We start from the raw sequence: 22,031 nt of genomic DNA, 5'->3' as shown, positions 1-22,031 counted from the left end.
TTGGACGACGAGGAAAACATATTTAGCACGTGTTTCATAGTTCGATGGTTAAGATAATGCAAGACCGTCACTGCCCGCTAAAGTCCCAACCTCTGCTCAGGTCCAAGTTCCCTTGCGACAAGTTCCAAATATCTTTACAGCCCTTCGCTGCTCCAGAAAATACATTAGAAGTGGACAGACCTGAGGCGCTAGGATCTTCGCCTAGCATCTCGTTCCACATGTGCCAGCCATGCCAACCACCAGGTGCTTCCTCATCAACCTCCATGAATGCTTCTTTAACCGCATCGGAAACAAGATAACGCATTGTGATATCATCTGCCTCATTGCTGTTCTGCAAGGTGGATTTCGGCTGCTGAGATGATAATCCTGGGCTAGCACTGAAGCTTGGCCGATCGAACTTGGTCTGCAAAGGGGCAGTCTGATGCGCACCCATTCCAGTATCGCCAGACAGTCCGCCAGGGCTCATGAGAGTCTTTAAAAGACTTCCTGAAAGGGCGTCAAAGATATCGCGGTATTTGACGGCACCTGCCCATTTTTCACCAAATACAGTGAGACTCTGAGAGCATGCTTGTGTAGCCTCGACGACGTGATAGCTGAATAGGCTCTTGTCTTTCCAGATACAGTACATCAAAGTAAGTCCTGCGACAAAACAGCTATGCAGTGAAATCATGGTGTATGTAAGAGTTCTTTGCTGATTTAGTCGTTTGTATGCGATACAGACGCATGCAGCTGATCGCGCTGTTGTTATGAACCGGGCATCGGTTGTGGCTAGAGATGGAAGCAGGACTGTAAAGAGGGCCAAGACCGCTTTGTGATATTGGCTACTGTCATTAGACTTGTTCGTAAGGATGACTGGAAAGGAGGTTGCTTACAGACTGTAAAAGTCACCAGCATCTTGGTTGGTGCTCTCAGGGTCGTAGAGCCAAGTGATCTTGCCATTGTCTTTTGGCGACTGAGGTGTCGTCTGAATCCATCTATCGAGATCTGCTCGCATAGACGCCATCTTCTGATCTAGCTTGAAGCGTTCTTCAACTGGGCCGGAGAAGATATCTTTGTCGACCCTGAAAACAGTGCGGTGGATACGTGACTGGATCTTTTCCAGCTTGATGATGTGGATAAATGGTTCGATGTTACACCACTCCACTGCATTATCATCGCCTGAAGAAGATGCATGCGTCAAGTCCCAATATTCTCGCCCACGGCTAGGCATCTAATCTCAGTCAGACTTGTTGCTCTAATAGCAGGCGAGGGTGACTTACCGAAACATTGATGTCTCTATCGGATATAGCAAAAGCTCTTCCAAGAATTACGCTTGTTCCTCGATCAAGGCAATAACACGACCAAAACGCTCTTCGACGAATCTCCAAATCTCGGGCAATATCTGCACTTGGCGGTGGTCCTTGCCGCTCACGATGCAAACCAAGCTCAATGCATAACGAAACCGCATAGCGAACTTGACTCCAAGCACCAGCTCCGTACGGTGATCTCTGACCATGAACAGCAAGTAACAGGAGGAACTGAACAGTAGCGAGATTATGCTGCTCTAGGATATAATCCATCGGCTCAATTGCAGCTAGTAAGTGTTTCTCAGGATCTACTTGTGATGGCTTGCGTGTGAGCTGTTCAAAGCGTGCAGCTATAGCATAGATGAGATGCATGATGCTTCGCTGGGTTATGGATAGAGCACCCTGTTGATACTGGACTTCAAAAAGTTCGGTGTACTTCTTCCTGTCTAGGATTGGCCATCGAGTATGCATTCGATCAAAGAATACGTCGAAGAGGTGGCGAGCTTCATCTGGGAATGGGAAGCCGTGAGATGGTTCGTCAGGGTGAAGATGCAATGCAGGTGTTAAGCTTTCGAGGTATGGGTCCACAGGAGGATTCGCTTGTCTTGGGAAATTGTTTGAACGGGTAATGCCGTTTCTGGAGTTGTGAAAGATAGATCGCTGTATCATGCGAGCAATGGCCGCCCCGGAGCTTGAACCAAGATACGATGGATCTGGCGTCGCTTCAGCTGTACCCGAGGCGCAGAGTGAAAGGTACGCGACACCATCAATGATAGAGTTGCGTTCATAGCCATCGAGATCTTCAGACACGGAACCGCGATGCGATGACGAGGACTCAGGATAAGGCTGTAAATTAAGCGCATCATTGTCTTGACCATCGACAACAGAAGACGGCGCCAAAGTCTCGAAATGGTCTTGCGCATGATCTGGCAGTCGAGCCTCAAGAAATGCGATACGCTCTTCCAGGGCGTTGATGTATAGTGTCTTACCGCCTGGGTATTGTGGTCGGATTGTTCTCTCGTAGATACATGGCGTGCTGACTCTTTCGCAGGACTTACATGTTGGATGCGACCCATCGCACTAGGATATTGTGTAAGTAGATTCTCTAGGGGGGGGGGGTGTAAGGCTGACTTACCCGCTGTTTACGTCTCTTGCATCGTTTGCAGGCCAATGCTACGCGGCCCTTGCGACCTGCAGTTTCGGACTGCCGTCCAACGGGCCCCTGGTAAGTGTCAGTGAAACTGATCTGAAAGGCGTCAAGGGTTACATACAAGACCATCAAGACGCACTGGGAAGCGGTCTTCAGTGGTAGTTCCGTTGTCGTCCATAGTTATCATGTTGTTTATTCTGTATGATAATGTCAACAACTGTTCCAATGCCTCCCCAGACGATGATTGGTTTCTCATATTGCCATAGAAGCCACTCTTTCGTGAATCAGCCACTCGGTAGCTCCCATCCGCTGTGTGAAGTTCTTGGTAAATCATGGCATCACTCACATGCAAAACACAATGCTCATTCATACAAATTTTCGGTTCAATGAAGCCGATCACAATGAACAATCACAAGTCCCAGATAAGACCTAAGAAAGAGAGAATATTTCCCCAGACCCCAGAATCGGCACACGCTGTTTCCAGTGGATCCGTTATCTTCGGGCAACCTTATCTATGTGGCATGCCCAGACCAAACTAGCCCCTAGAGCGTTACATAGTGAGCAAGACCATTGATAGAGCCATGTTATCGAGCAGTAATAACCCTCATTGGCTTCATTCCTTATCAGACCCTCCAATCGGACGGTTCAACCCCGCCTTTTATCACTGTGCTATATCCGGTGCGACTCAGGCACCGCGCCACTGGGACTGGAACTTGAGTAACCGTCGGGAGAAAAGTACCCGATGGAGCACTGATAGACGCTGTGACTCTAGCTAAGCTTTGGGAGAGTAGATTGGAGATCATGATGTAAGGCTGGATATTAGATATGAATGAAGAAGATCCCGATTTTGTGCACGATTGAAGTGACATTGTTCAACAGCTTGAGAGACGAACAAAGAATCGAAGTCATGGTTAACATCCCATCTAGGGGCGAGCTCACAGCTCCGTTTCGATCAAAAGAAGCTTTCGTCAACTTTGTCAAGACATCTGACACGGCAGATGGTCAGATGAGAGTTGGTAATGAGCGATGGTCTAATAAAGATCTTGAACCTACGCCACCAGAGCATCGGAACTGGACATGGTAAGTGATTCATCCATTGAAGAGAGTATTCGTGTGGTGTGCTGATTGATGCAGGTATAACCTGCCGCTGTACTGGTTCTCCAACCAGTTTAGTCTTACTGGATGGAACACTGGGTCATCACTCATTGCGGTCGGATTGGTAAGCACAGTATTCTCTGATTGACTCTACGACATGGAAGAAGCTGACATGAAGGTTATAGACCTGGCAGCAATCATTCGTCTCATGTGTTCTGGGCGCGTTGCTCGCATCGCTGGTCGTCATCTGCATGGCTAGGCCTGGCGTCCAGTATCATATTGGTTTGTAAGTAACCTACAACCCTACATCTTCTACACGTATACTAACCCAACAACTAGTCCCGTACTCGCTCGATCTAGCATGGGAATGTACGGCGCATACTTCTTCATCTTCATCCGAGCCATCGTCTGCATCGTTTGGTACGGGTACGTATTATCCCCCCTAACACATGCCATTGTCAATGCTAACGACAACACAGCATCCAGACCTTCTACGGCGGATCGATTCTCTCAGTAATGCTCCGCTGCATCTTCGGCAGCTCTTGGCAAAACTTCACCAACACGCTCAGCGAAAACGCCGACATCTCTTCAAAGGTCCTTCTGGCTTTCTTCCTCGTTTGGATAATGCAGTTCCCTTTCGTACGTATCCACACAGACCTTCGTTAATGACCACTCCTAATATTTGTAGATGTGGGTTCACCCAAGAAACATCCACTACGTCTTTACAGTAAAAGGCTTCACTATGCCCATCGCCGCATTCGCGATCTTCGGATGGTGCATGGCCAACGGCGGTGGCTTGAACGGCATGAACATGGCGTCCAAGGAAGCTGAGGCAGCTGCTTCCACGACCCCTCTTGGCTGGAGTATCATGTCTGGCATCAACGTCATCATGGGCGGATTATCGCCCATGTTGGTGAATCAGCCTGATCTGGCGAGATATTGCCAAAAGACACGCGACGCAGGTCCTCTCCAGGGCGTTAGTGTTTTTGTGTCTTCTGTCATTGTGTTCTTTCTCGGTCTTGCGTCAACAGCGTCTATGCAGACTGTTTATGGGGAGGCGTATTGGAATATTTGGGATTTGCTTGACTCTATCCTCGATCACCATTGGAATGCGGGCGCTCGGGCGGGCATCTTCTTCCTCGCTTTGGCATTCTTGCTGGGCGTCTTTGCGACCAACTTTGGCGCCAACTCGATTCCTTTCGGATCTGATATGACGGGTCTCTTCCCAAGATGGCTCACTATCCGAAGAGGCCAGATCGTCTGTGCTATCCTGGGAATTTGTGTAGTGCCTTGGAAGCTTATGGCGAATGCACAAGCTTTCTTGTCGTTTCTTGGCAGCTACAACATCTTCATGGCACCTCTGTGCGCTGTCATCATCGTCGACTACTTCTACGTCCGAAAAGGCAACATCCACGTCCCGTCATGCTACGACGGAAGTAAGTATGGTCTCTATCACTTCTGGTCGGGCGTTAATTGGGTTGGCTGCTTTGCCTGGATTGGGGGAACTACCATGGGCCTGCCTGGTCTGGTTGGACAGTATCAGCCTCATCTACTTTCCGATGCATCGCGGTACATGTACATGATGGGCTGGCTTCTGACGTTTGTCACTGCCGGAGTGGTCTACACTATCGGCGTCCAGTTTGTCAACATTCGTGTTTTCCCTACTGGCCGAGCAACGGCTAAGACTTGGGAGTGGCTGGCTAAGGATGGTAGAGAAGGTTTCTATGAGGATGAAAGGGAGGGACAGGTCATCTATGCTCAGGAATCACCTTCTGCAGATAAGACCGTCGGGGAGGTGAATGCAAAGGCAGATGATTCGTCCCTGTAAGCAATGGAATGGACATAGATTGTAAATTCAGGATATAATCACATGGCTTCGTTAACAGCACCTGATAGTTAGTATTAATAATGGTTCTCACACTCTTCCGAGCAGCCTAAGCTGAGTTGACCTTGTGAAGCATGTCTGAGCTCTTACCAAGAGAAGGATGTTTAAAACATGCTCTGTCTCTCAACCCGACCTCTGTATCTGCCACGAAGCTTCATCGAGATTTATCGTTCGGCCAAACCTTCATCGCAAGCGTAAAGAAGAGTTCCCGTCCCTTCAAGCTTATCTCCGTCGGCCAAGTTCGTTCGCCGGACCCACCTCTCCGCATCGGATATAAATATACCGACCACTGATAAGCTGATAAGGTCAGTAAGCCGATCGGGGGCCGGTTCCGGAAATAATTACCCGTCAGGTCTTTGAGGCATTATGTCATCCTTCATAAGAGCAGCGCTTTGTTGATCTCGTGAGATCGTCATAACCAACCGTCTAAATTATCCTACAACGTAAAGACCTGTTTGAAAATCATCACCATGCTGGTCCAACCGTATCAACTCTCAGCGATTGATGTAGCCGCCAAGATCCGAGATGGTCAGCTTACAGTTGAGGAGTATGCCCAGTCACTTTTGGCACGCATCAAAGAGAGAGATCCGATTGTGAAAGCATGGGCATATATAAATCGTGATCAAGTGCTTGAACAAGCTCGGAAATTGGATGCTGTACCCAAAGAAGAACGCGGACCTTTGCATGGTGTTGCGATTGCCGTCAAGGATGTCATCTACACGAAGGGTAAGTCAACCAATGGAGCCGAGACATAATATTGAATAGCTAACTGTGGTAACCAGATATGCCAACGCAGTTCAACTCACCCATCTACAAAGACGATGCCCCCCAAGTTGACGCAGCCAGCATCATCATCCTCCGCAAAGCCGGTGCGCTCATCCTAGGAAAGACTACCACCACTGAATTCGCAGCCACTACTCAAGGACCTCAAACAACGAACCCTCATGACAGTTCCCGTACACCTGGCGGTTCATCATCTGGTTCAGGAGCGGTAGTAGCAGACTTCCAAGCTCCCATCAGCCTCGGAACACAGACCGGAGGAAGTACCATCCGCCCGGCCTCTTTCAACGGTATTTATGGATTCAAACCAACGTGGAACTCAATCTCGAGAGAAGGGCAGAAAGTCTTCTCGTTGATCCTTGATACACTTGGAATTTATGCTCGCACGGTGGAGGATCTGAACTTACTCGCTGATGTATTCGCGTTGAAAGATGACGAGCCGCCCAACAAAGAATACTCTATCAAGAACGGAAATTTCGCCATCTGCAAAACCATGGTCTGGCCCCAAGCTGGCCCTGGTCTAGTCAAGACAATGGATAAAGCCGTCGAACTACTCCGATCAAGCGGTGCCACGGTTGAAGAGATTGAGTTTCCCGAACATCTGCAAGATCTACCAAAATGGCACTCCATAGTCTTCAACACCGATGGACGAACAGCCTTTCTGCCCGAGTATAGGGTTGACAAAACCAAAATTGCAGATCAGTTGGTTGGACACGTTGAGAACCGTCTCAAGATTTCCAGAGCTGTGCAGGTCAAGGCTTTTGATGACATTGCAGCGGCGAGACCTGTTGTGGATGATATGTTGGGTAAGTATGATGCCGTGTTGGTGCCGAGTGTACCGGATGAGGCGCCCAAGGGCATCGAAGCTACTGGAAGTGCTGCGTTCAATTTGATCTGGACGGTATGTATACCCGTTCCCGTGAAGGCTGTCCTGCTCCAACTGACCATCTCTAGGCACTGCACAATCCCGTCATCAACATCCCCGGATTCGCTGGTGAAAACGGAATGCCGATTGGTCTTTCTCTCGTTGCGCCTAGATACCACGACAGAAAGCTTCTGGTAGTAAGTCAAGCAGTAGGGAAGCTCTTTGAAGGATCAGGAGGATGGAAGTCACAGATAGCTTAGACTCAAGGTAAACAATTTATCGTTCATATCGTAACTCAATTGACGTGATATCATACATGCTCTAACAAACGCCGTAAATGTTTACACCTTACAAGTAATAACAAACCCGTCCCTCAAAAAGCCTTCTCGCCGTTCGCGAAACAGCACAGCTCTCAATTCCATCCTCCCCATTCTTCTTAACAAGTACAGGAATCGTTCCTTTACTATGCTCAATAATAATTTGTCTTGTATTGGCAGTATCCTTCCTCTCACCCTGCATATCAGGAGATGGTGTACGCTCAGGCGTTGGTGGCCCGTCGGTAATAGGTGTTGCTGATAGATCTGCGGCGATAGTACCCTGGATACTGACCGCTGATCCTAAACAAACTGCGCCGGTGAGTTGGAGTGTGGGGTGGGGAAGACCCATGGAGTAAGACTGCACGTAAATATCGGGAGTCTTGTTGTTGGCGCGGTGTGTAGGTGAAGAGAGGAGTGCGATCTTGGGTGTACCGCGGGTGAGGCCAGCGACTTTTGTGCTTGTTGCCAAACCCATGTCTACAGCGCCTTGACATCGAATCGCTTCGACGAGAGCGTGCTGTGTCTCTGGTGCAGCATTTGCGCCGAGGATAGCTGTGAAGTCTGCTGCGCTGATCATGACGAACGGGTTCGCAGCGTCGATCAGAGTAGCGCGGATCTGAAAGGGTGCCATCTCAGGTAATAAGGATGAAGGGTCGACGTGAAGCCACTGCTGCTTCTGGCCAGAGGGGAACAAGCTTCCCGCCATGCTACCGGCGGGATCGACGAAAGAGCACTTGACTTCACTGCCGGGTGATTTAACACCAGGAATGATAAAGTCGCCATCCTCCTTGAAGTCACCGTTACGATCCAACTCAACAGTCTCAACGATGATTCTGCTCGTGTTGGTGTTGAAGATCCTAACATCGATCTCCGTCTGTCCCGGCTTCGGCGTAACAAGCCTCTCCTGGACAGCAAAAGGTCCAACACCCGAACTCATATTTCCACAGTTTCCCGAGAAATCCACAGATTCTTTGCCCACAGCGACTTGCACGAAAGTAAAGTCAACGTCGGCATCTTCACGGTTCGACAGTGAAATCGCAGCAACTTTGGAGGTAGTCGATGAACCACCGCCGACACCGTCGACCTGCTTAGCATCGTTGTTTCGCGAACCCAATGCTGAGATGAGATGTGGACCCCATTCCGATTCCTTCTCGGGGAGGTCTTTCCGGTGGATGAAAAGGCCCTTTGATGTCCCGGCGCGCATTAGCACGCAGGACAGGGCGTGGCGGGTAGGGTAGTGCTCCTGGGGAGTTTCGATCTCGATAGCCATTGTGATTGAGAATTGATTTGCGAATTACGTACTCTGGACTTGGAGGGTAACGAGAGGACAAGAGTTAAATAACTCGTGGTTTCGCCGTGGAATTGCCATTTTGCTCGTAATGTAATTGAGCTCGGCATTGGCGATGCCGGGGAATAACACTCCGAGCGATTCTAGCAGGGAAGAAAAACTGGAGATGCCGTGGGAGACGAGCTCTTGGCTTCCCGTCTGCCCCATACAAATATCCCGTCTCACAAAAAGTGTCCCGCGGGAACGAAAAATGAAGCGGGAAAAGTGGCGACTCTCATCTGCCCATGTATTGAAACTCACCCGTACTCGACCCATTAAACCCGAAAATCGGATCCTCCAAAAATGCAGCATCTTGATTCGCCGGCCAGAAGCTCGTCTGCTGCCATGAATTTCCACCCTCGATGTCCCCAGCCCCAGGCACGGGGGTAGCAAAACTGTTCAGTCCTCCCGCGGGAAACCCCTGGGGGAAGTAAACAGGCTGTTGACCTGTCGATGTGTGGAGATAGTGCTCCCCGTCGACCTGAGGTATTTTCTGGGGGTATTGGCCGTACATGGTTGGCTCGCTGCTGGCGTTGAAGTCGCCCTCGCGGAGGAAGCTCTGTATGATGCCATCGATGTTGATCCAGTCTGAACCCGGTGACGGCACCGCGCTACCGCTCAGTTCGACTGGTTGCATTTCCTGATTCGGCGATGTTTCTGTCTGTGCGCTCCCCGTGTTCTCCAAGCCTTCATACCCAATCTGCGCTTGTACCCGCTGCTGCTGAGGCTGAGGCTGTTGATCACGCGACTTACTCGCCGGTTCAGCCTCCAGCGCGTCATCAGGAAGATCATCAACCACAACGCCGTACTTGCTCATGAGCCTGTGAATAATAACAGCGGCTTTTTGCACCGCGGAATTGGTCTCTTGGTTTTCTTTGAACACGGCGAGACATGTCATGAGGTTGACGTAGGCAGCGGAGCCTTTGCCATTTTTGGCGGCGATGCGGCAGTGGATTGTTGCGGCGACGTAGGTAGCGTAGGAGATTAGGTAGGGGGCGCGGCGGACGGAGAATGCGCGGTGATAGGCGCGTAGAAGACTGCAGATGCTGGAGGCGGCTGCTGAGCATTTGATTACTGAGTCAACGGAGATGGAGCGGAATGTGTTGTAGAGATGACCGTCTGCGACGAAGGGGCGATGGAGGAGAATAACGAGGACGTGGTACATGGCACTAGAATGTCAGTATGAAGTATGATCTTCTAGCAATTGGAGACTTACTGAAGACTGAGAACATGAGGTGGAGGAACTGTAGCATCAGGTGCATTCGCAACCTCAGGCTTAAGATGATCTGGTAAAGCGGTATGCCAATCCCGTAACTTCTTCTGCAGCTTATCCAACACTTTCGACAGCTCAGCTGGGCTTTGGTCTGTTGTTCGAACGGTGTATATCGTGCTCATGACATCGCTCATAACGATAGACAACTTGCAGAGCGCAGTAAACGTCGAGATACTGTAGGCGGGCGAACCAGCGTAGTCGTTCTTTGATGTTGAGTACGCAAAGGGTTGCCAGAACTCGAGCTCAGAGTATGTATCGATGAATTTTATCGGAACCATGGCGTCGTTCTCTTTGAGGGTGACGGGTCGGCCTTGATACAAACTCTGAATCTTATCGACCACTGTCCATGTCAGGATTTGTTGTTATCATGTTGAGGGTACATACCAAAAGCTCCCCAGAACACACGCCGTCGTATCTCAAGATCCTCATCAGAGAACTGATGCGAATTCGTCAAGTCAACATGCAGCCCCAAATCAATGAGCATACGAAACGCAAGCCCAGCATACAACCACGCCGCACTCCTCTCATCACCCAGCGCAAACAATGAATTCGTCATGACAAGCAGCGCCTGAATCGTCGTGATGTCGCTCCTGTCCAACGACCCTCCGACCAACTCCCTAACCCTCTCGCGATACCGCCATCCGGCAGTCCTAACATCGTTGACGTCCTTTCGAACTTCGAGTCTTGGACTAAACTTTGATGAACCAAAGTATATAGCGTTGAGGAGCAGCTTGGAGAAGTATGGTCCTCCACATGCCATGTCCCGCATGAAGGCGGGACGGTACGTGATGAGGAATGAGTGGTGTTGACGGTTCCAGTGTAGCGAGAGGAGATGCATCCCCAGGTCGGGATCAACGCCGTCAAAGTCAAGCTGCCCCTTAGCGAAATGGATCTCCTCCAGTTGCCCTATCTCTCACACGCACAATTAGTTCACACACCGCTTAACAAACCACAAACAAGTATAAGGTGAGTACCCACGCTGCTTAGCTGCCTCAGCGATAAGACCACGCTCTACCCAATGATCCGGCATCCGCGGCTGCACCTCCTGCTCAACAGGTCTCTCCTGCGCATTATCCTCAAACAAGGCGCTCGTGCGTCCATGGTACGTCGATTCACCGTTCGCAAGCACAACGACTCTCGCGACGCCTGAATCCATGGGCCGCGGTGAAGGATCCCACGATTGATGGCGAGGCTGCGCTCCATCGCGTGTTGTCACTGCCTGCTGACTACTGCTCGCTGCTTCACTGCTGTCGCCGTTTGACGAGGCTGCGGGGGCGCTGGTCTGACGGGCGGGTGATTCAGTGCGGGCCTTGACGCTACGGGTCTTTGTGCGCTGGTGGCGCTGGCGGCCTGCTGCTTTGGTGACATCGGGGACGGGCTCGTAGACGCAGTCCTTCTCGTACGTCTGGCAGTTGATACACTTTGGCTTCTGGCCGTTACACTTGATCTAGGGTACTGTAATTAGTCCCGCGGGAACTTTCACTCACTCTGACCATGTGTGTGAGGGGAACTGGGGTAAGGGAGGGGTAGTAGGTCTCACTTTTCTTTTGCGGCAGAATGTGCATGCTTCTGTGGCTCGCCTACGGACGCGGGTAGGCGTCGGCTCTGCGGGCATTGTTACGCTCTGTGCTCTTGGTGGGAAGAAAAGAGGGAAGATTGTGAGGGACGGGAAGAGACGGGAAGAAGGCTGAGCTGATCAATTCCACTCGGATCCACTGTTGATCCGCGGGTCGTAGTCCCCAAAGGGCAAAGCGTTGAATTATCTCCGTTTTCTTCCCTTCACTCTTAGTTATGTTTACCCGTGAGCCTCATCCCGTGGCTGCATGGCCGCTATTGTTAAACTGCGACTATCCTTTAAATGCTAGTAGATGCTGTTTATTTGCTAGTTTATTATTTATTTACTTTCTCTCGTTTGTCATCATTTGCCAAGTCTTGACCGTGTTTTCTCTTCACCTTGCATTCACCGAGTTACCCCAAAAATGGACGCCATCGCTACGACGCAACCTATCGCTAAGCCTGCGCTGCCCAAGCAGGCTGTAGCGCAGACAGCGCCTGCGCAGAAAAAGAAGATTACTCCTGGTATTTCTCTGGCTGCTGGTGCTGTTGCAGGAGGTGTTGAGGCCACAATCACAGTAGGTTTCTGTTACAGCCTGGGAGGAGAGAATTGAGTGTTAACGGGGTTAGTACCCTTTTGAGTGGGCAAAGACAGTAGCGCAGCTCAGCGCTCGCCAAGCACCAGCTGGAGTAGCCGTCTCCAAATCTCCATTTGCTGTCATCGGCCAGACAGTTCGTTCAGATGGCATTCGAGCAATCTACACCGGATGCTCTTCATTAATTGCTGTAAGCATCTCCCTGCAAAGTAGTTGGCATATTTGATCTAATAATACTAGGGAACGGCTGCCAAAGCTGGTGTTCGCTTCCTCTCCTTTGATGCTGTAAAGGCTCAATTAGCAGATGCCAACGGCAAGCACTCAGCGGGATCAAATATCCTCGCTGGTATGATCGCTGGCGCTGTCGAGAGTGTCACTGTAGTTACACCGACAGAACGAATCAAGACTGCTCTGTAAGTCACTATTAGAAGATCATTCGTAGACGATCGCCCACTAACTGGCAATAGCATTGATGATGCTCGTTCAGGGAACAAACGCCTCAACGGCGGCTTCCACGCCCTACGTACAATCGCAGTCGAGCGCGGTGTCCGTGAAATCTACCGCGGTCTCATGTCCACCACCCTCAAGCAATCAGCCACATCCGGAGTCCGAATGGGTTCCTACAACATCCTAAAAGACACGTTCAAGTCCGACGGCAAGAACCCCTTCATGACATTCGGCATCGGCGCTATTGCCGGTGTCATCACTGTCTACGCTACACAGCCGTTTGATACCATCAAGACGAGATCGCAGTCTGCCAAGGGTATTGGTATGGGCGAGGCTGTTCAGCAGGTCCTGCGTGATGGAGGCGTGAGGGCGTTTTGGAGTGGAAGCACTATGCGCTTGGGACGGTTGATTCTTAGTGGTGGTATTGTTTTCACGGCGTATGAGAATATTGCGGGCTTGTTGATGGGGATGAAGAAGTAGAGTGCTTTTTGGGAGTGTTTCGTGTTTTGGTCTTGTTTACAGGAAGTTTGGGTCGGAGTATCAGCTTATGGCATCAAAACGATTTCATGTATCATTCATAGACGAATTCCAATTTTCTATATCCATTTTATGTCATTATTTTTCTACATTTTCTGTGCATTTTTTCTGTCAGTGTGACTTTTGACTTGATCATACCGGTACAGCGATGAAATGAACCAAGCTGATACGACTTCACTCTGTAATCATTCTTCGTATCTTATCGTAAAACGTAATCTATGCTCATCAGATCCATAGTACAAGCTTAAACATAACCGTAAACTCATGCCGATCTCACCGAGGCATTTCTGGGTCCTCAACGGCGATCGTCACAAACATGTCATGCCAGACCGTATCTACCCCAGACCATCTATCCCAACACTCGGACTTCCCCGCACTCTTCGCCCACCGAAAACTTGGTCCGTGGGAAACTGGAGTCACTTGACTGCAACGCCCAGGGTTCAGCAGCATCGGCCTTCCCCAACTTCAGCCCAGCCGAACCCTTAGCCGAGAGACATCTCTCTCCATTCCCCCGTGGGGGAGAAGAGTCACCGGGAAGGCCTTGGCAGAATCAATTCCCGCGGGAACAAATGACATCCTCTGCTGTCCCCCCGCAAAGCAGATTCGAGACCGTAGTTACTGGGGTTCTCCGCGTCTTGCCAAGACTAAGTTAAGGTTATGCGTAACCTTAATGGGGATAACGCTACCAAGGGGGGGCGATGAATTTTCCCAGTTCCGCACTGCGGCTGACTCGCCATTCACCCAAACTTGCTCGCTTCTCACTCTCAGATTGAGCAAACAACATGACAAGAATCCTGCCAAGCTGTGTATAAAAGTCTTGGGAGATCCTACCCCAGATTTTCCCTTTGCCCAGACTCATCATCACTTCTTGGTTCTCCAGTCCAGTTCCACCCAGCTACCCACTCAGTCTTGGAAACAAAGAGATCGCCCAGCATGACTGTTTCGCAGAATAACGAGACCGCCTCTCACAATGAGGAACGCTTCGATGAGAAGGCAGAGGTCGCGGCTGTCGAGAACGCCATCTCTTCGCCTGTCGGACACATTCCCCCCATTGAGATCCAAGCTCGCTTTCCGCTCCTGCGCGATCTCTCGCAGACGCAGATGGATGCGCTGAACAAGAAGGTTCGCAGCAAGGTTGATTGGCATATGATGCCTTGTGTCACCCTCATGTTCTTGATGAAGTAAGTCAGCGATAGCCAAGCGTCCAGGGGAACAGCCAAGACTAACGGTGAGCTTAGCTACCTCGATCGCATCAACGTCTCCAACGCTCGACTCGCTGGTCTGCAGGAAGATCTTGGCATGACTGACACCGTCTGGAACGCGGGTATCTCGACCTTCTACGTCGGATACCTCATTGGCCAATTGCCCGGCAACCTCCTCATGGCCAAGACGAACCCCAAGTTCTTCCTGCCTACCATCATGCTCATGTGGAGTGCGGGCACAATCTGCATGCCCGCCATGACCAATGGCGTTGGATTCTGTGTCGTTCGCTTCTTCATTGGTTTGATGGAGGCTCCGTTCTTTCCTGGTCTGACGCTCATGACTTCATCTTGGTACACCAAAGAGGAATCGCCCTTCCGCATGGCTATCTGGCATGCTGGTAACACTATCTCCAACATCATCTCTGGTTTCTTGGCTGCGGGTATTCTCGAGCATATGGATGGAATTGCTGGTATGCACGCTTGGCAATGGTTCTTCCTCATTGAGGGTATCGTCTCCATCATCGTTGCTGTCATCTCTTTCTTCGTTCTCCCCTCTTGGCCCAACGACACCAAGTTCCTTGACGAGCAGGAGCGCGAGATGGCCCAGTACCGAATTCTGGTCTCCAACGGTGGTATTGATGAGAAGGTTGGTGGCACTTGGGATGGTGTCCGTGATGCCGTCAAGGATCCCTTCACCTGGTACTTCTGCCTCATGCACTTTGCCCTCGTCACTGCCCAGAGCTTCAAGGATTTCCTGCCTTCTGTAAGTACACCCAAGCCACTATTTATATGCATTACTAACATTTTCAGATCATGAACACCTTTGGCTTCAACAAGATGACCACCTACCTTATTCAGGCTCCTCCCTATGCCCTCGCCTACATCTCAGCCTGTATCATCGCCTGGTCTTGCGGCCACTTCATGGAATCAACATACCACGTCGTCATCCCTATCATCCTTTCCGCTGCCGGTTGCGGTATCCTCATTGGCACCATCAACGTCGCAGCTCGATATGTCGGTATCATCCTCCTTGTGTGCGGTACCTACAACGGTCTCAACTTGCAGCTTTCATGGGAAACTACCGTCGTTCCCGCTCCTCGTGCCAAGAAGGCCGCTCTTATCGCCATCGCCAACTGTATCAGCCAGGTCAGCCATTGGTTCAGCCCTTATTTCTACCCTCGAAGCCAGGAGCCCTTCTACCGCATGGCTGGTGGCCTTCTCCTTCTCGGCTGTGCTTTGACTGTTCTCTCAGCCTTCCTTGTCCGATGGAGGGCTCAGAAGCTTAACAAGAAGCTTGACGAGCAGGAGGGATGGACTCCCAACTCTGGTGTCGAGCGTGGCTGGCGATACAAGTACTAAGTGTGATATAAAGGCATTTGCGATCATGGACTGGAGTGATGGACTGGTATCTGGACTGGGAAGCGTTTTGGAAAGGAGCTTGAGTTGTCTTATCCTTATGATTCATCGTTACGAGTAATGAATATATATTGGCGCCTCATCTTCTCCACTGCATGTCAACTGTGACCCCGTTGTCTTCCTTATTTGCATGGACTTGCCGGGCTTCGGTAATGTAGATTCGATTGAGTGAAGTAGCATACGTACTATTAACGCTCCTCATACTGACGTACCTCAACCGTTCGAAGAATATGCGAGTCATCAAGGCTTGCTCCGTGTCCCCCGTTCCCATCACCAATGCTACCGGTATTTCCCTCAGCGGTGCTGTCACCCGCACGAACGTTAGTGGTAACGTACGACTTGCCATTCGGTATGAGAATATTCTCATCACTCCCCATATCCTCGTTATAGCGCACGCTCTCTGGTGTATGCCCTGTATTGCGCGATCGCTGTTTCGACGAACTCATCATCTCAAACTGCGACCTCGAGTAATTAGATGAATAGCCTGGCTTGTCTTTGTGGAGAATGGATTTCCACAACATCGGCATGAATGGGAAGCATGCGCAAACAACTCCAATTCCACACTCGGCGATTCTAGTTCTAGTTAGCGGCATCCATAAGTATGACTTGACGTGACTCACCCAGTCAAGTTGATTTGCAGAAAGACATAGGTCTGATCAGGGCTCTCCCCATTATGGATGATAAAGACTAGCCGAACAAGGCTAAAGATACAGGCGATACCTCCAACACCAAAGATAGCGACGATCTTGAGCTTTGCAATGAGGCCGACTTGGAGTTTCTTGGTGAGAGGACAGGGTAGAAGAAGAACTACGATATCGCTGAGAAGACTGATGATGTTGTCGACAAGAATGAGAACTCGCTGATTGAAGCATTCGCCATCAGTTGTGGCGCCCCAGAACATTGAGATCGGGCGACAGATGAACATCTTGAGGAAAAACATCGCGACGTAGTAGACGCCCATTACCCCTAGGAAGCCGTATATCCATTTGACGTAGGTCTTGTAAGGGGCGAAGATGCTGGCGAGGAAGAGAAGAATAGCTGCTTTGATGGCAAAGACTGTTGGGCCGTAGTTGACCATGGTCGCGTAGACCGTCTGCGGCAGATTTAGCCCAGGTCGGGTTAGGGTAAAAGGAAGAGACGGACCTGGTTATACTGCGTTATGAGATGATCTGGGACATCCCATTGGTGAAGGCCACCGCCGTATCTCAGCACTGTAGTCGTTAGCTTCAAGTGTTCGAGTACGGGTGATAAGTACTTACTCAGCAGACACATGGTGCAGTATCCCATAAAGCCGATCTGACCAAGGCTTAGAAGTTGACGCAAGACTAGATTACACTGAGAGAATAACATACATATCCAATGACACAAGCAACTAGATTCTCACGTTAGCTCGGAACTCGGTGTTGTAGTGAATGCGAACATACTGTCGTCTAGCCGAAGCCTCATCGCCAGCCTGTAACGGGCCCATAGACGTAAAAAGACGAATATCGAACACACAGACATTGCAATTGCGTTAGAAGCAATGCATATGTAGTACAGCTCCCGGTCGGGATTGTCAAAGTTGGACTCCTTGCCCGGAGGCGGTTCCATCGCTGGTTTGGTCATGTTGGCTATTAGTTGAGTGCAAAAGCTTAGATGCGTCGGTATGCGTCCGGTATCGTCGAGTCGCAGAACCAAGAGAGAAACTCAAAAACAACAGAGGGTACGGAGTAGACACAGCATTTCAGGGCCATATGTACCCACTGTAGACGTCAGATGCAGGTAATAGGAGCTACGACATGGCGGCGAATCCTCCGTTCAGTGATCATCCGCAGCTGGCAGTGGGACCAGTCAAATTTCTCAGACCTAGGATCTTGAGGCAATGAATGTTATAGTTACAGATAATATGATCAATCACTGATTTCACATGGACTCGGTCGGGTGATGGGCTGGTATGCGCAGAACCCCTGAGAATGGCCCATTGTTCCCGTCGCATGTATAAGGTCTTAAGAGAAAGTTCCTCGCCTGCTACCGAGATCAATACATGCCCAACTTAAAACAACAGGGCCAGATTTCCTCCGGGAGACATGGATATCGGATTCGAAGGCCTGTGAGGAGGATACGATTGGTTTGCCACGATCATAACATCAGACATTAATCTTCAGCATTCAGTGGGGGGTTTCATTGTGAGACAAGGTCCCTTTGGCAAGCGGTGTTGCATTTTTGCTGCCAATCATCTAGAGGGAAGAGACAAGATGCTGCATAAAGTTGTGAATGTATTCCAGAAAAGCTACCGAAATTAGACCACCTCGGCACATAGCAAGCTCTCAAGATAGAAAAGATCGCCATATCATATGCATGTTGGTCGTCCCGTCGTTACATCGCTTCCGTACTCGGCCCATTTATTGCCGATCACCGTTTAAACCCTCCCGCCGGTTTAATTCCCCGGGCCGTCTTCTCTTTTCTCGGTTACGAGAGAATTTGGTAAGGAATCCTTGTATTCACATGTAATTACTGATTGAGTGGCTGTCGCGTACAGAAAGCTTTCAGGGAAGGAAGAAAAAGCAACGATAATGATACGATTCTATTCCTCTGTTTGAGAGTGTAATGAGCTATCATTTAGCGGTACGGTATGACATGTGAAGGTAGAGAAATTTCCTAGAAGATTGCTTGTGCATTGGGTGGCGAGGAAATACCGCCTTTCATGTTGAACGGCGTAGATGACATGAAGAATGTCCAACGGTTCAGTTGTTTACATGTCTCTGCCAACCTCTCTAGATCAAACAATTCACCTGCACTTATTAGCCCTCGAACCTCTGCACACAAGTAACTTACCAATCGGCATCCCCCATCCAGCCAACATATACTCATGCATCAAAACACCCCCCTCACTTGGCGGGTATACCTGCATCCATCCATCAGTCCCTGACATGAAACTGCTCATGCAAACTTACCTCCCAGCTGATGGCATCGCCCGCCACAGCTGCAAAGCCCATGTTCCATATCCACTTGAGCACATCCATTGTTCCTTCAACGCCTGCATGTTGAGGACTTGTTGAAGCAGCATATGCCTTCTTGGCATCGACATCCATAGCATGCTCCCATTCTTTGATGACGCCGATTCTGACGAGAAGAATGTCGCCACGTTGGAAGGTGATGTTGCATTCTTTGGCGATCTGGTGGATGTCGCTGAGTTTGATGGTGTGTAGAGAGAAGGTTGAGTAGGTGATGCCGTTCTTTTCAGCCCATGACGCGTAGTCGATAAGAACTCCGCGACCTGCAATACAGTATCAGACAGGGAACGAACTTTGGAGACTCTGGCTGACCTGTTATTCCCTCTTGAGCCCAATGATGAATACCGATACGATCGTTAGTCCTATCCAAAATCTCCTCCTTCGTCGTCCCCCCATAAAATACCCTCTCTTTACTCCCCTCCTCCTTCGGCATAGAAAAGTGTCTCAGCCCATCCCACTGGCTACTCTGCTCTACTAAAAGTCAACACTACCACTAAAATCCAGGAAAAATACTAACGTGGATTCATAACGTAAATATCATCAAAAGCAACGCCATCCAACAGCGGCACCATCTTAAGCTCGCACGGCTGCCGATTAAAGCACGCAAACTCAAGCTTATTCAGATCCCAACCGAGATTGACGCGGATCCCAGTCTCGATCTGTGTCTGTGCGGCTGAAGCCACCCGCTCTGGCGTCAGGAGGACGAGACGGCCTAGGCCCTCTTCTCGGCTGCCCGGTTGGCCTATCCAGACGCGTTTGGGATCGGAGAGTTCATCCCATTGCTTTTCCATGAATGAGGGGTCCATTTTGAAAGATGTAGAGTGGTTGATGCGGAAAGTATGCAGTAGAGAAGCTTGTTTATAGCATGGCGATGGTGTACCCCTCATACTAAGGAGCTGCATGTTCCACAAATGCTGCCATGCTCCGAGGTTTTTGAGACAAGGGTCGGTTAATGGATTGCTTGGTGTTGCAACTGCATGTTTCTCTGTTACATCCAAGTGGGTAATAATATGCAGACCTGTCACAACAGGTAAACCACGCTGTCAATCCCTGTAAGCGACATGCCAGTCGAAACCGGCACGCCTCTTCCATCTCCCGGTGATCTGCATGGGCTGGGTTGCACTAGGAATGTGACTGTCAAAAGACCACGCCGATCACAGTTCTTCTCTCTCTTCTCTGCTTAATTGACTTTTCCTTTTCCTTCTAATTTCTTTTTTCTTTTTTCGCTCCCGTATTCTGTCGAATTGGTACACGTCGCAAGAATGCCGCAGACTGGGAACCAGACGAGCTTGTACAACAAGCTCGTAATTACTTTTGTCGCAATCGGCGGGACCGTAAGTTTTGACCACCTCGTATTAACGTTTAATTACCAGTGCGACATACTTACATACATTGACACGCAGACGTACGGGTATGCAGCGTCCATCATCGGGAGCACAATCGGCCAACCGGGCTGGTACCAGTTCTTTAATCTTCCTGCTGATGGGCAGCCCGGCTACGATACTATAACGACACCGGCGATTGCGACGGCCAATGGACTCTTTTCTGCTGGCGGTGCGTTTGCGTGTCTGGTGCTCATGTGGGCTTGTGATTACTATGGGAGATTGAGGAGTATTCAGTTTGGCTGTGCTTTGGGGATTCTTGGTGGTATTCTTCAGTGCGCTGCGCAGAACCTTGCGTGAGTACCCGCGGTACTGAAATTTGGCGCAAGTCAATACTGATGGTGCTGTAGTATGTTCCAGGCTGGACGATGGATCATGGGAATGTGCGTTGGTCTCATGGCTACCGTGACACCGATGTATCTCTCCGAGATGTCCAGTCCTCTCGCACGTGGCTGGCTCGTAGGCCATCACGCCATTTTTCTCGTCTTTGGCTACATGCTGTCCTCGTGGATTGGCTTTGCAGTCTACTTCTCCAAGAATCTTGAGTTTGGTTGGCGCTTCCCATTAGCCTTTCAAGTCTTCCCTCCGCTGGTCTTGCTTCTTGGCTCACCCTGGATCCCTCGCTCACCACGATGGCTCATGTCCAAGGGCCATCGTGAAGAGGCGTGGTCTGTTCTGGTTCGTCTTCGTAGGTCGGCCAATGATCCTGAAGATCTGGTTGCCAAGGAAGAATACTATCAGATTGAGAAGCAGCTCGAGCTTGATGCAAAGAAGCTTGAGGCTTACGGGGGAAACCCATGGAGGGCTGTGGTCCAGAAGAAGAGCTATCGCAAGCGTATGCTCATTGGATTCATGACGCAATGGGGTGCCGAGTTTGGAGGTCCCCTCATCATTGTAAGTACCATTCCCTCCAGTAAATATCACAACTAACAAGAGCAAGAACAACTACGCAGTCATCCTGTATACTAGTCTAGGCCAGACTGGATACATGCCGCTTCTATTATCGGCTCTCTGGTTGACTACCGCCGGATTGATCTACAACCCTGGCGGTGCTTGGCTACATGACAAGGTCAACTCGCGTCGCAAGATGTACATGACTGGCTTCATTGGCATCGTTATCACCACATCGATCTACTGCGCGATGATATCATTGTACGCCGGTACGGACAACAAGGCAGGTAATGCTATCGGTGTGCTGTTCATGTTCTTGTATCTCGCCTTCCAAGGAACCTTCTGCAACACAACCATGTATCTTTATGTCTCGGAGATCTTTCCTACTGAGATCCGATCCATCGGCATTGGATGGTCACTCTTTGGACAATTTGCTGGTATGTAACCTCATCTTACTCCATCAGCAACATACTGACACCTCTAGCCACCATCATCCTTCTTCAGACAGCGCCCATCGGGTTTAATGCTGTCGGCTGGAAATACTTCCTCCTGGTCATCTGCTGGAGTGTTCTCTTCATCCCCGCCATTTACTTCTTCTGGCCCGAGACTGCTAGACTTTCTTTGGAAGAGATTGGTAAGCAGTTTGGGGATGAAGTCGCTGTCCATATCACGGATGCGACAGATGAAGAGCGCGCGGCGATTGATAGGCAGTTGATGGGCGAGATCCATGGTGATAACAAGGCGCCAGCCAACGCTGCAAATGAGATCCCTTCTAGTAATAGTAGCCAGTGAATCGCGACCAAGCAGTAAGCTGGCGAGCGTCTGTCACATGATATAGGATCTGAGATATTGTGAGGGACGGATAGCATTGAGATAGCATTGATGGCCCGACAGGTCATTATCACATGTTTAAGAGTTATGCACAGAGATATTCATCACTGCAATTAAGTACATGCATAAGCCGAAATGTGCTTCAATGAGGCTCTCATGCCAAGCAACAATTCCGCAACCCTTTCCGTTCCTCTGGGATTCCCA

General features: G+C 50.0%; 10 protein-coding genes across 10 annotated transcripts; 5 read left to right on the top strand and 5 right to left on the bottom strand.

Annotated features, from left to right (window-relative positions):
* Positions 1 to 67: 67 nt before the first annotated feature.
* FPRO_13643 (uncharacterized protein) lies at positions 68 to 2,614 on the bottom strand (the record flags this gene model as incomplete). Its single annotated transcript, XM_031223116.1, has 5 exons — positions 68 to 821; positions 873 to 1,210; positions 1,260 to 2,366; positions 2,422 to 2,508; positions 2,558 to 2,614. The coding sequence occupies 5 exons, from the start codon at positions 2,612 to 2,614 to the stop codon at positions 68 to 70; spliced, it is 2,343 nt and encodes a 780-aa protein (XP_031088507.1).
* Positions 2,615 to 3,343: 729 nt separating this feature from the next.
* FPRO_13642 (putative uracil permease) lies at positions 3,344 to 5,359 on the top strand (the record flags this gene model as incomplete). Its single annotated transcript, XM_031223115.1, has 6 exons — positions 3,344 to 3,516; positions 3,571 to 3,655; positions 3,717 to 3,817; positions 3,871 to 3,957; positions 4,011 to 4,170; positions 4,220 to 5,359. 6 exons carry the CDS (start codon positions 3,344 to 3,346, stop codon positions 5,357 to 5,359), a joined length of 1,746 nt encoding a protein of 581 aa, XP_031088506.1.
* Positions 5,360 to 5,886: 527 nt separating this feature from the next.
* FPRO_13641 (uncharacterized protein) lies at positions 5,887 to 7,321 on the top strand (the record flags this gene model as incomplete). Its single annotated transcript, XM_031223113.1, has 3 exons — positions 5,887 to 6,142; positions 6,199 to 7,097; positions 7,151 to 7,321. 3 exons carry the CDS (start codon positions 5,887 to 5,889, stop codon positions 7,319 to 7,321), a joined length of 1,326 nt encoding a protein of 441 aa, XP_031088505.1.
* Positions 7,322 to 7,409: 88 nt separating this feature from the next.
* FPRO_13640 (uncharacterized protein) lies at positions 7,410 to 8,648 on the bottom strand (the record flags this gene model as incomplete). The annotated part of the gene is made up of 1 exon (XM_031223112.1): positions 7,410 to 8,648. The coding sequence occupies one exon, from the start codon at positions 8,646 to 8,648 to the stop codon at positions 7,410 to 7,412; it is 1,239 nt and encodes a 412-aa protein (XP_031088504.1).
* Positions 8,649 to 8,940: 292 nt separating this feature from the next.
* FPRO_13639 (uncharacterized protein) lies at positions 8,941 to 11,593 on the bottom strand (the record flags this gene model as incomplete). Its single annotated transcript, XM_031223111.1, has 5 exons — positions 8,941 to 9,874; positions 9,922 to 10,318; positions 10,363 to 10,884; positions 10,957 to 11,425; positions 11,519 to 11,593. 5 exons carry the CDS (start codon positions 11,591 to 11,593, stop codon positions 8,941 to 8,943), a joined length of 2,397 nt encoding a protein of 798 aa, XP_031088503.1.
* Positions 11,594 to 11,957: 364 nt separating this feature from the next.
* On the top strand, positions 11,958 to 13,055 carry FPRO_13638 (putative CTP1-Mitochondrial citrate transporter-member of the mitochondrial carrier (MCF) family; the record flags this gene model as incomplete). Its single annotated transcript, XM_031223110.1, has 4 exons — positions 11,958 to 12,110; positions 12,163 to 12,318; positions 12,369 to 12,541; positions 12,596 to 13,055. The coding sequence occupies 4 exons, from the start codon at positions 11,958 to 11,960 to the stop codon at positions 13,053 to 13,055; spliced, it is 942 nt and encodes a 313-aa protein (XP_031088502.1).
* Positions 13,056 to 14,045: 990 nt separating this feature from the next.
* FPRO_13637 (uncharacterized protein) lies at positions 14,046 to 15,673 on the top strand (the record flags this gene model as incomplete). Its single annotated transcript, XM_031223109.1, has 3 exons — positions 14,046 to 14,293; positions 14,351 to 15,077; positions 15,125 to 15,673. The coding sequence occupies 3 exons, from the start codon at positions 14,046 to 14,048 to the stop codon at positions 15,671 to 15,673; spliced, it is 1,524 nt and encodes a 507-aa protein (XP_031088501.1).
* A 245-nt stretch (positions 15,674 to 15,918) lies between these two features.
* On the bottom strand, positions 15,919 to 17,335 carry FPRO_13636 (uncharacterized protein; the record flags this gene model as incomplete). The annotated part of the gene is made up of 6 exons (XM_031223108.1): positions 15,919 to 16,303; positions 16,351 to 16,823; positions 16,874 to 16,941; positions 16,990 to 17,026; positions 17,083 to 17,102; positions 17,155 to 17,335. The coding sequence occupies 6 exons, from the start codon at positions 17,333 to 17,335 to the stop codon at positions 15,919 to 15,921; spliced, it is 1,164 nt and encodes a 387-aa protein (XP_031088500.1).
* Positions 17,336 to 18,367: 1,032 nt separating this feature from the next.
* Positions 18,368 to 19,529, bottom strand: FPRO_13635 (uncharacterized protein; the record flags this gene model as incomplete). Its single annotated transcript, XM_031223107.1, has 5 exons — positions 18,368 to 18,501; positions 18,545 to 18,614; positions 18,664 to 18,986; positions 19,036 to 19,194; positions 19,241 to 19,529. The coding sequence occupies 5 exons, from the start codon at positions 19,527 to 19,529 to the stop codon at positions 18,368 to 18,370; spliced, it is 975 nt and encodes a 324-aa protein (XP_031088499.1).
* A 456-nt stretch (positions 19,530 to 19,985) lies between these two features.
* FPRO_13634 (uncharacterized protein) lies at positions 19,986 to 21,788 on the top strand (the record flags this gene model as incomplete). The annotated part of the gene is made up of 5 exons (XM_031223106.1): positions 19,986 to 20,057; positions 20,127 to 20,401; positions 20,456 to 20,999; positions 21,046 to 21,433; positions 21,481 to 21,788. 5 exons carry the CDS (start codon positions 19,986 to 19,988, stop codon positions 21,786 to 21,788), a joined length of 1,587 nt encoding a protein of 528 aa, XP_031088498.1.
* Positions 21,789 to 22,031: the final 243 nt, after the last annotated feature.

This window comes from Fusarium proliferatum, assembly GCF_900067095.1.
Source record: "Fusarium proliferatum ET1 genome assembly, contig: FPRO_scaffold012, whole genome shotgun sequence".
Classification (NCBI taxonomy): domain Eukaryota; kingdom Fungi; phylum Ascomycota; class Sordariomycetes; order Hypocreales; family Nectriaceae; genus Fusarium; species Fusarium proliferatum.
The sequence above is the reverse complement of the archived record's forward strand: the minus strand, read 5'-3'. Positions and strand labels throughout refer to the sequence as shown.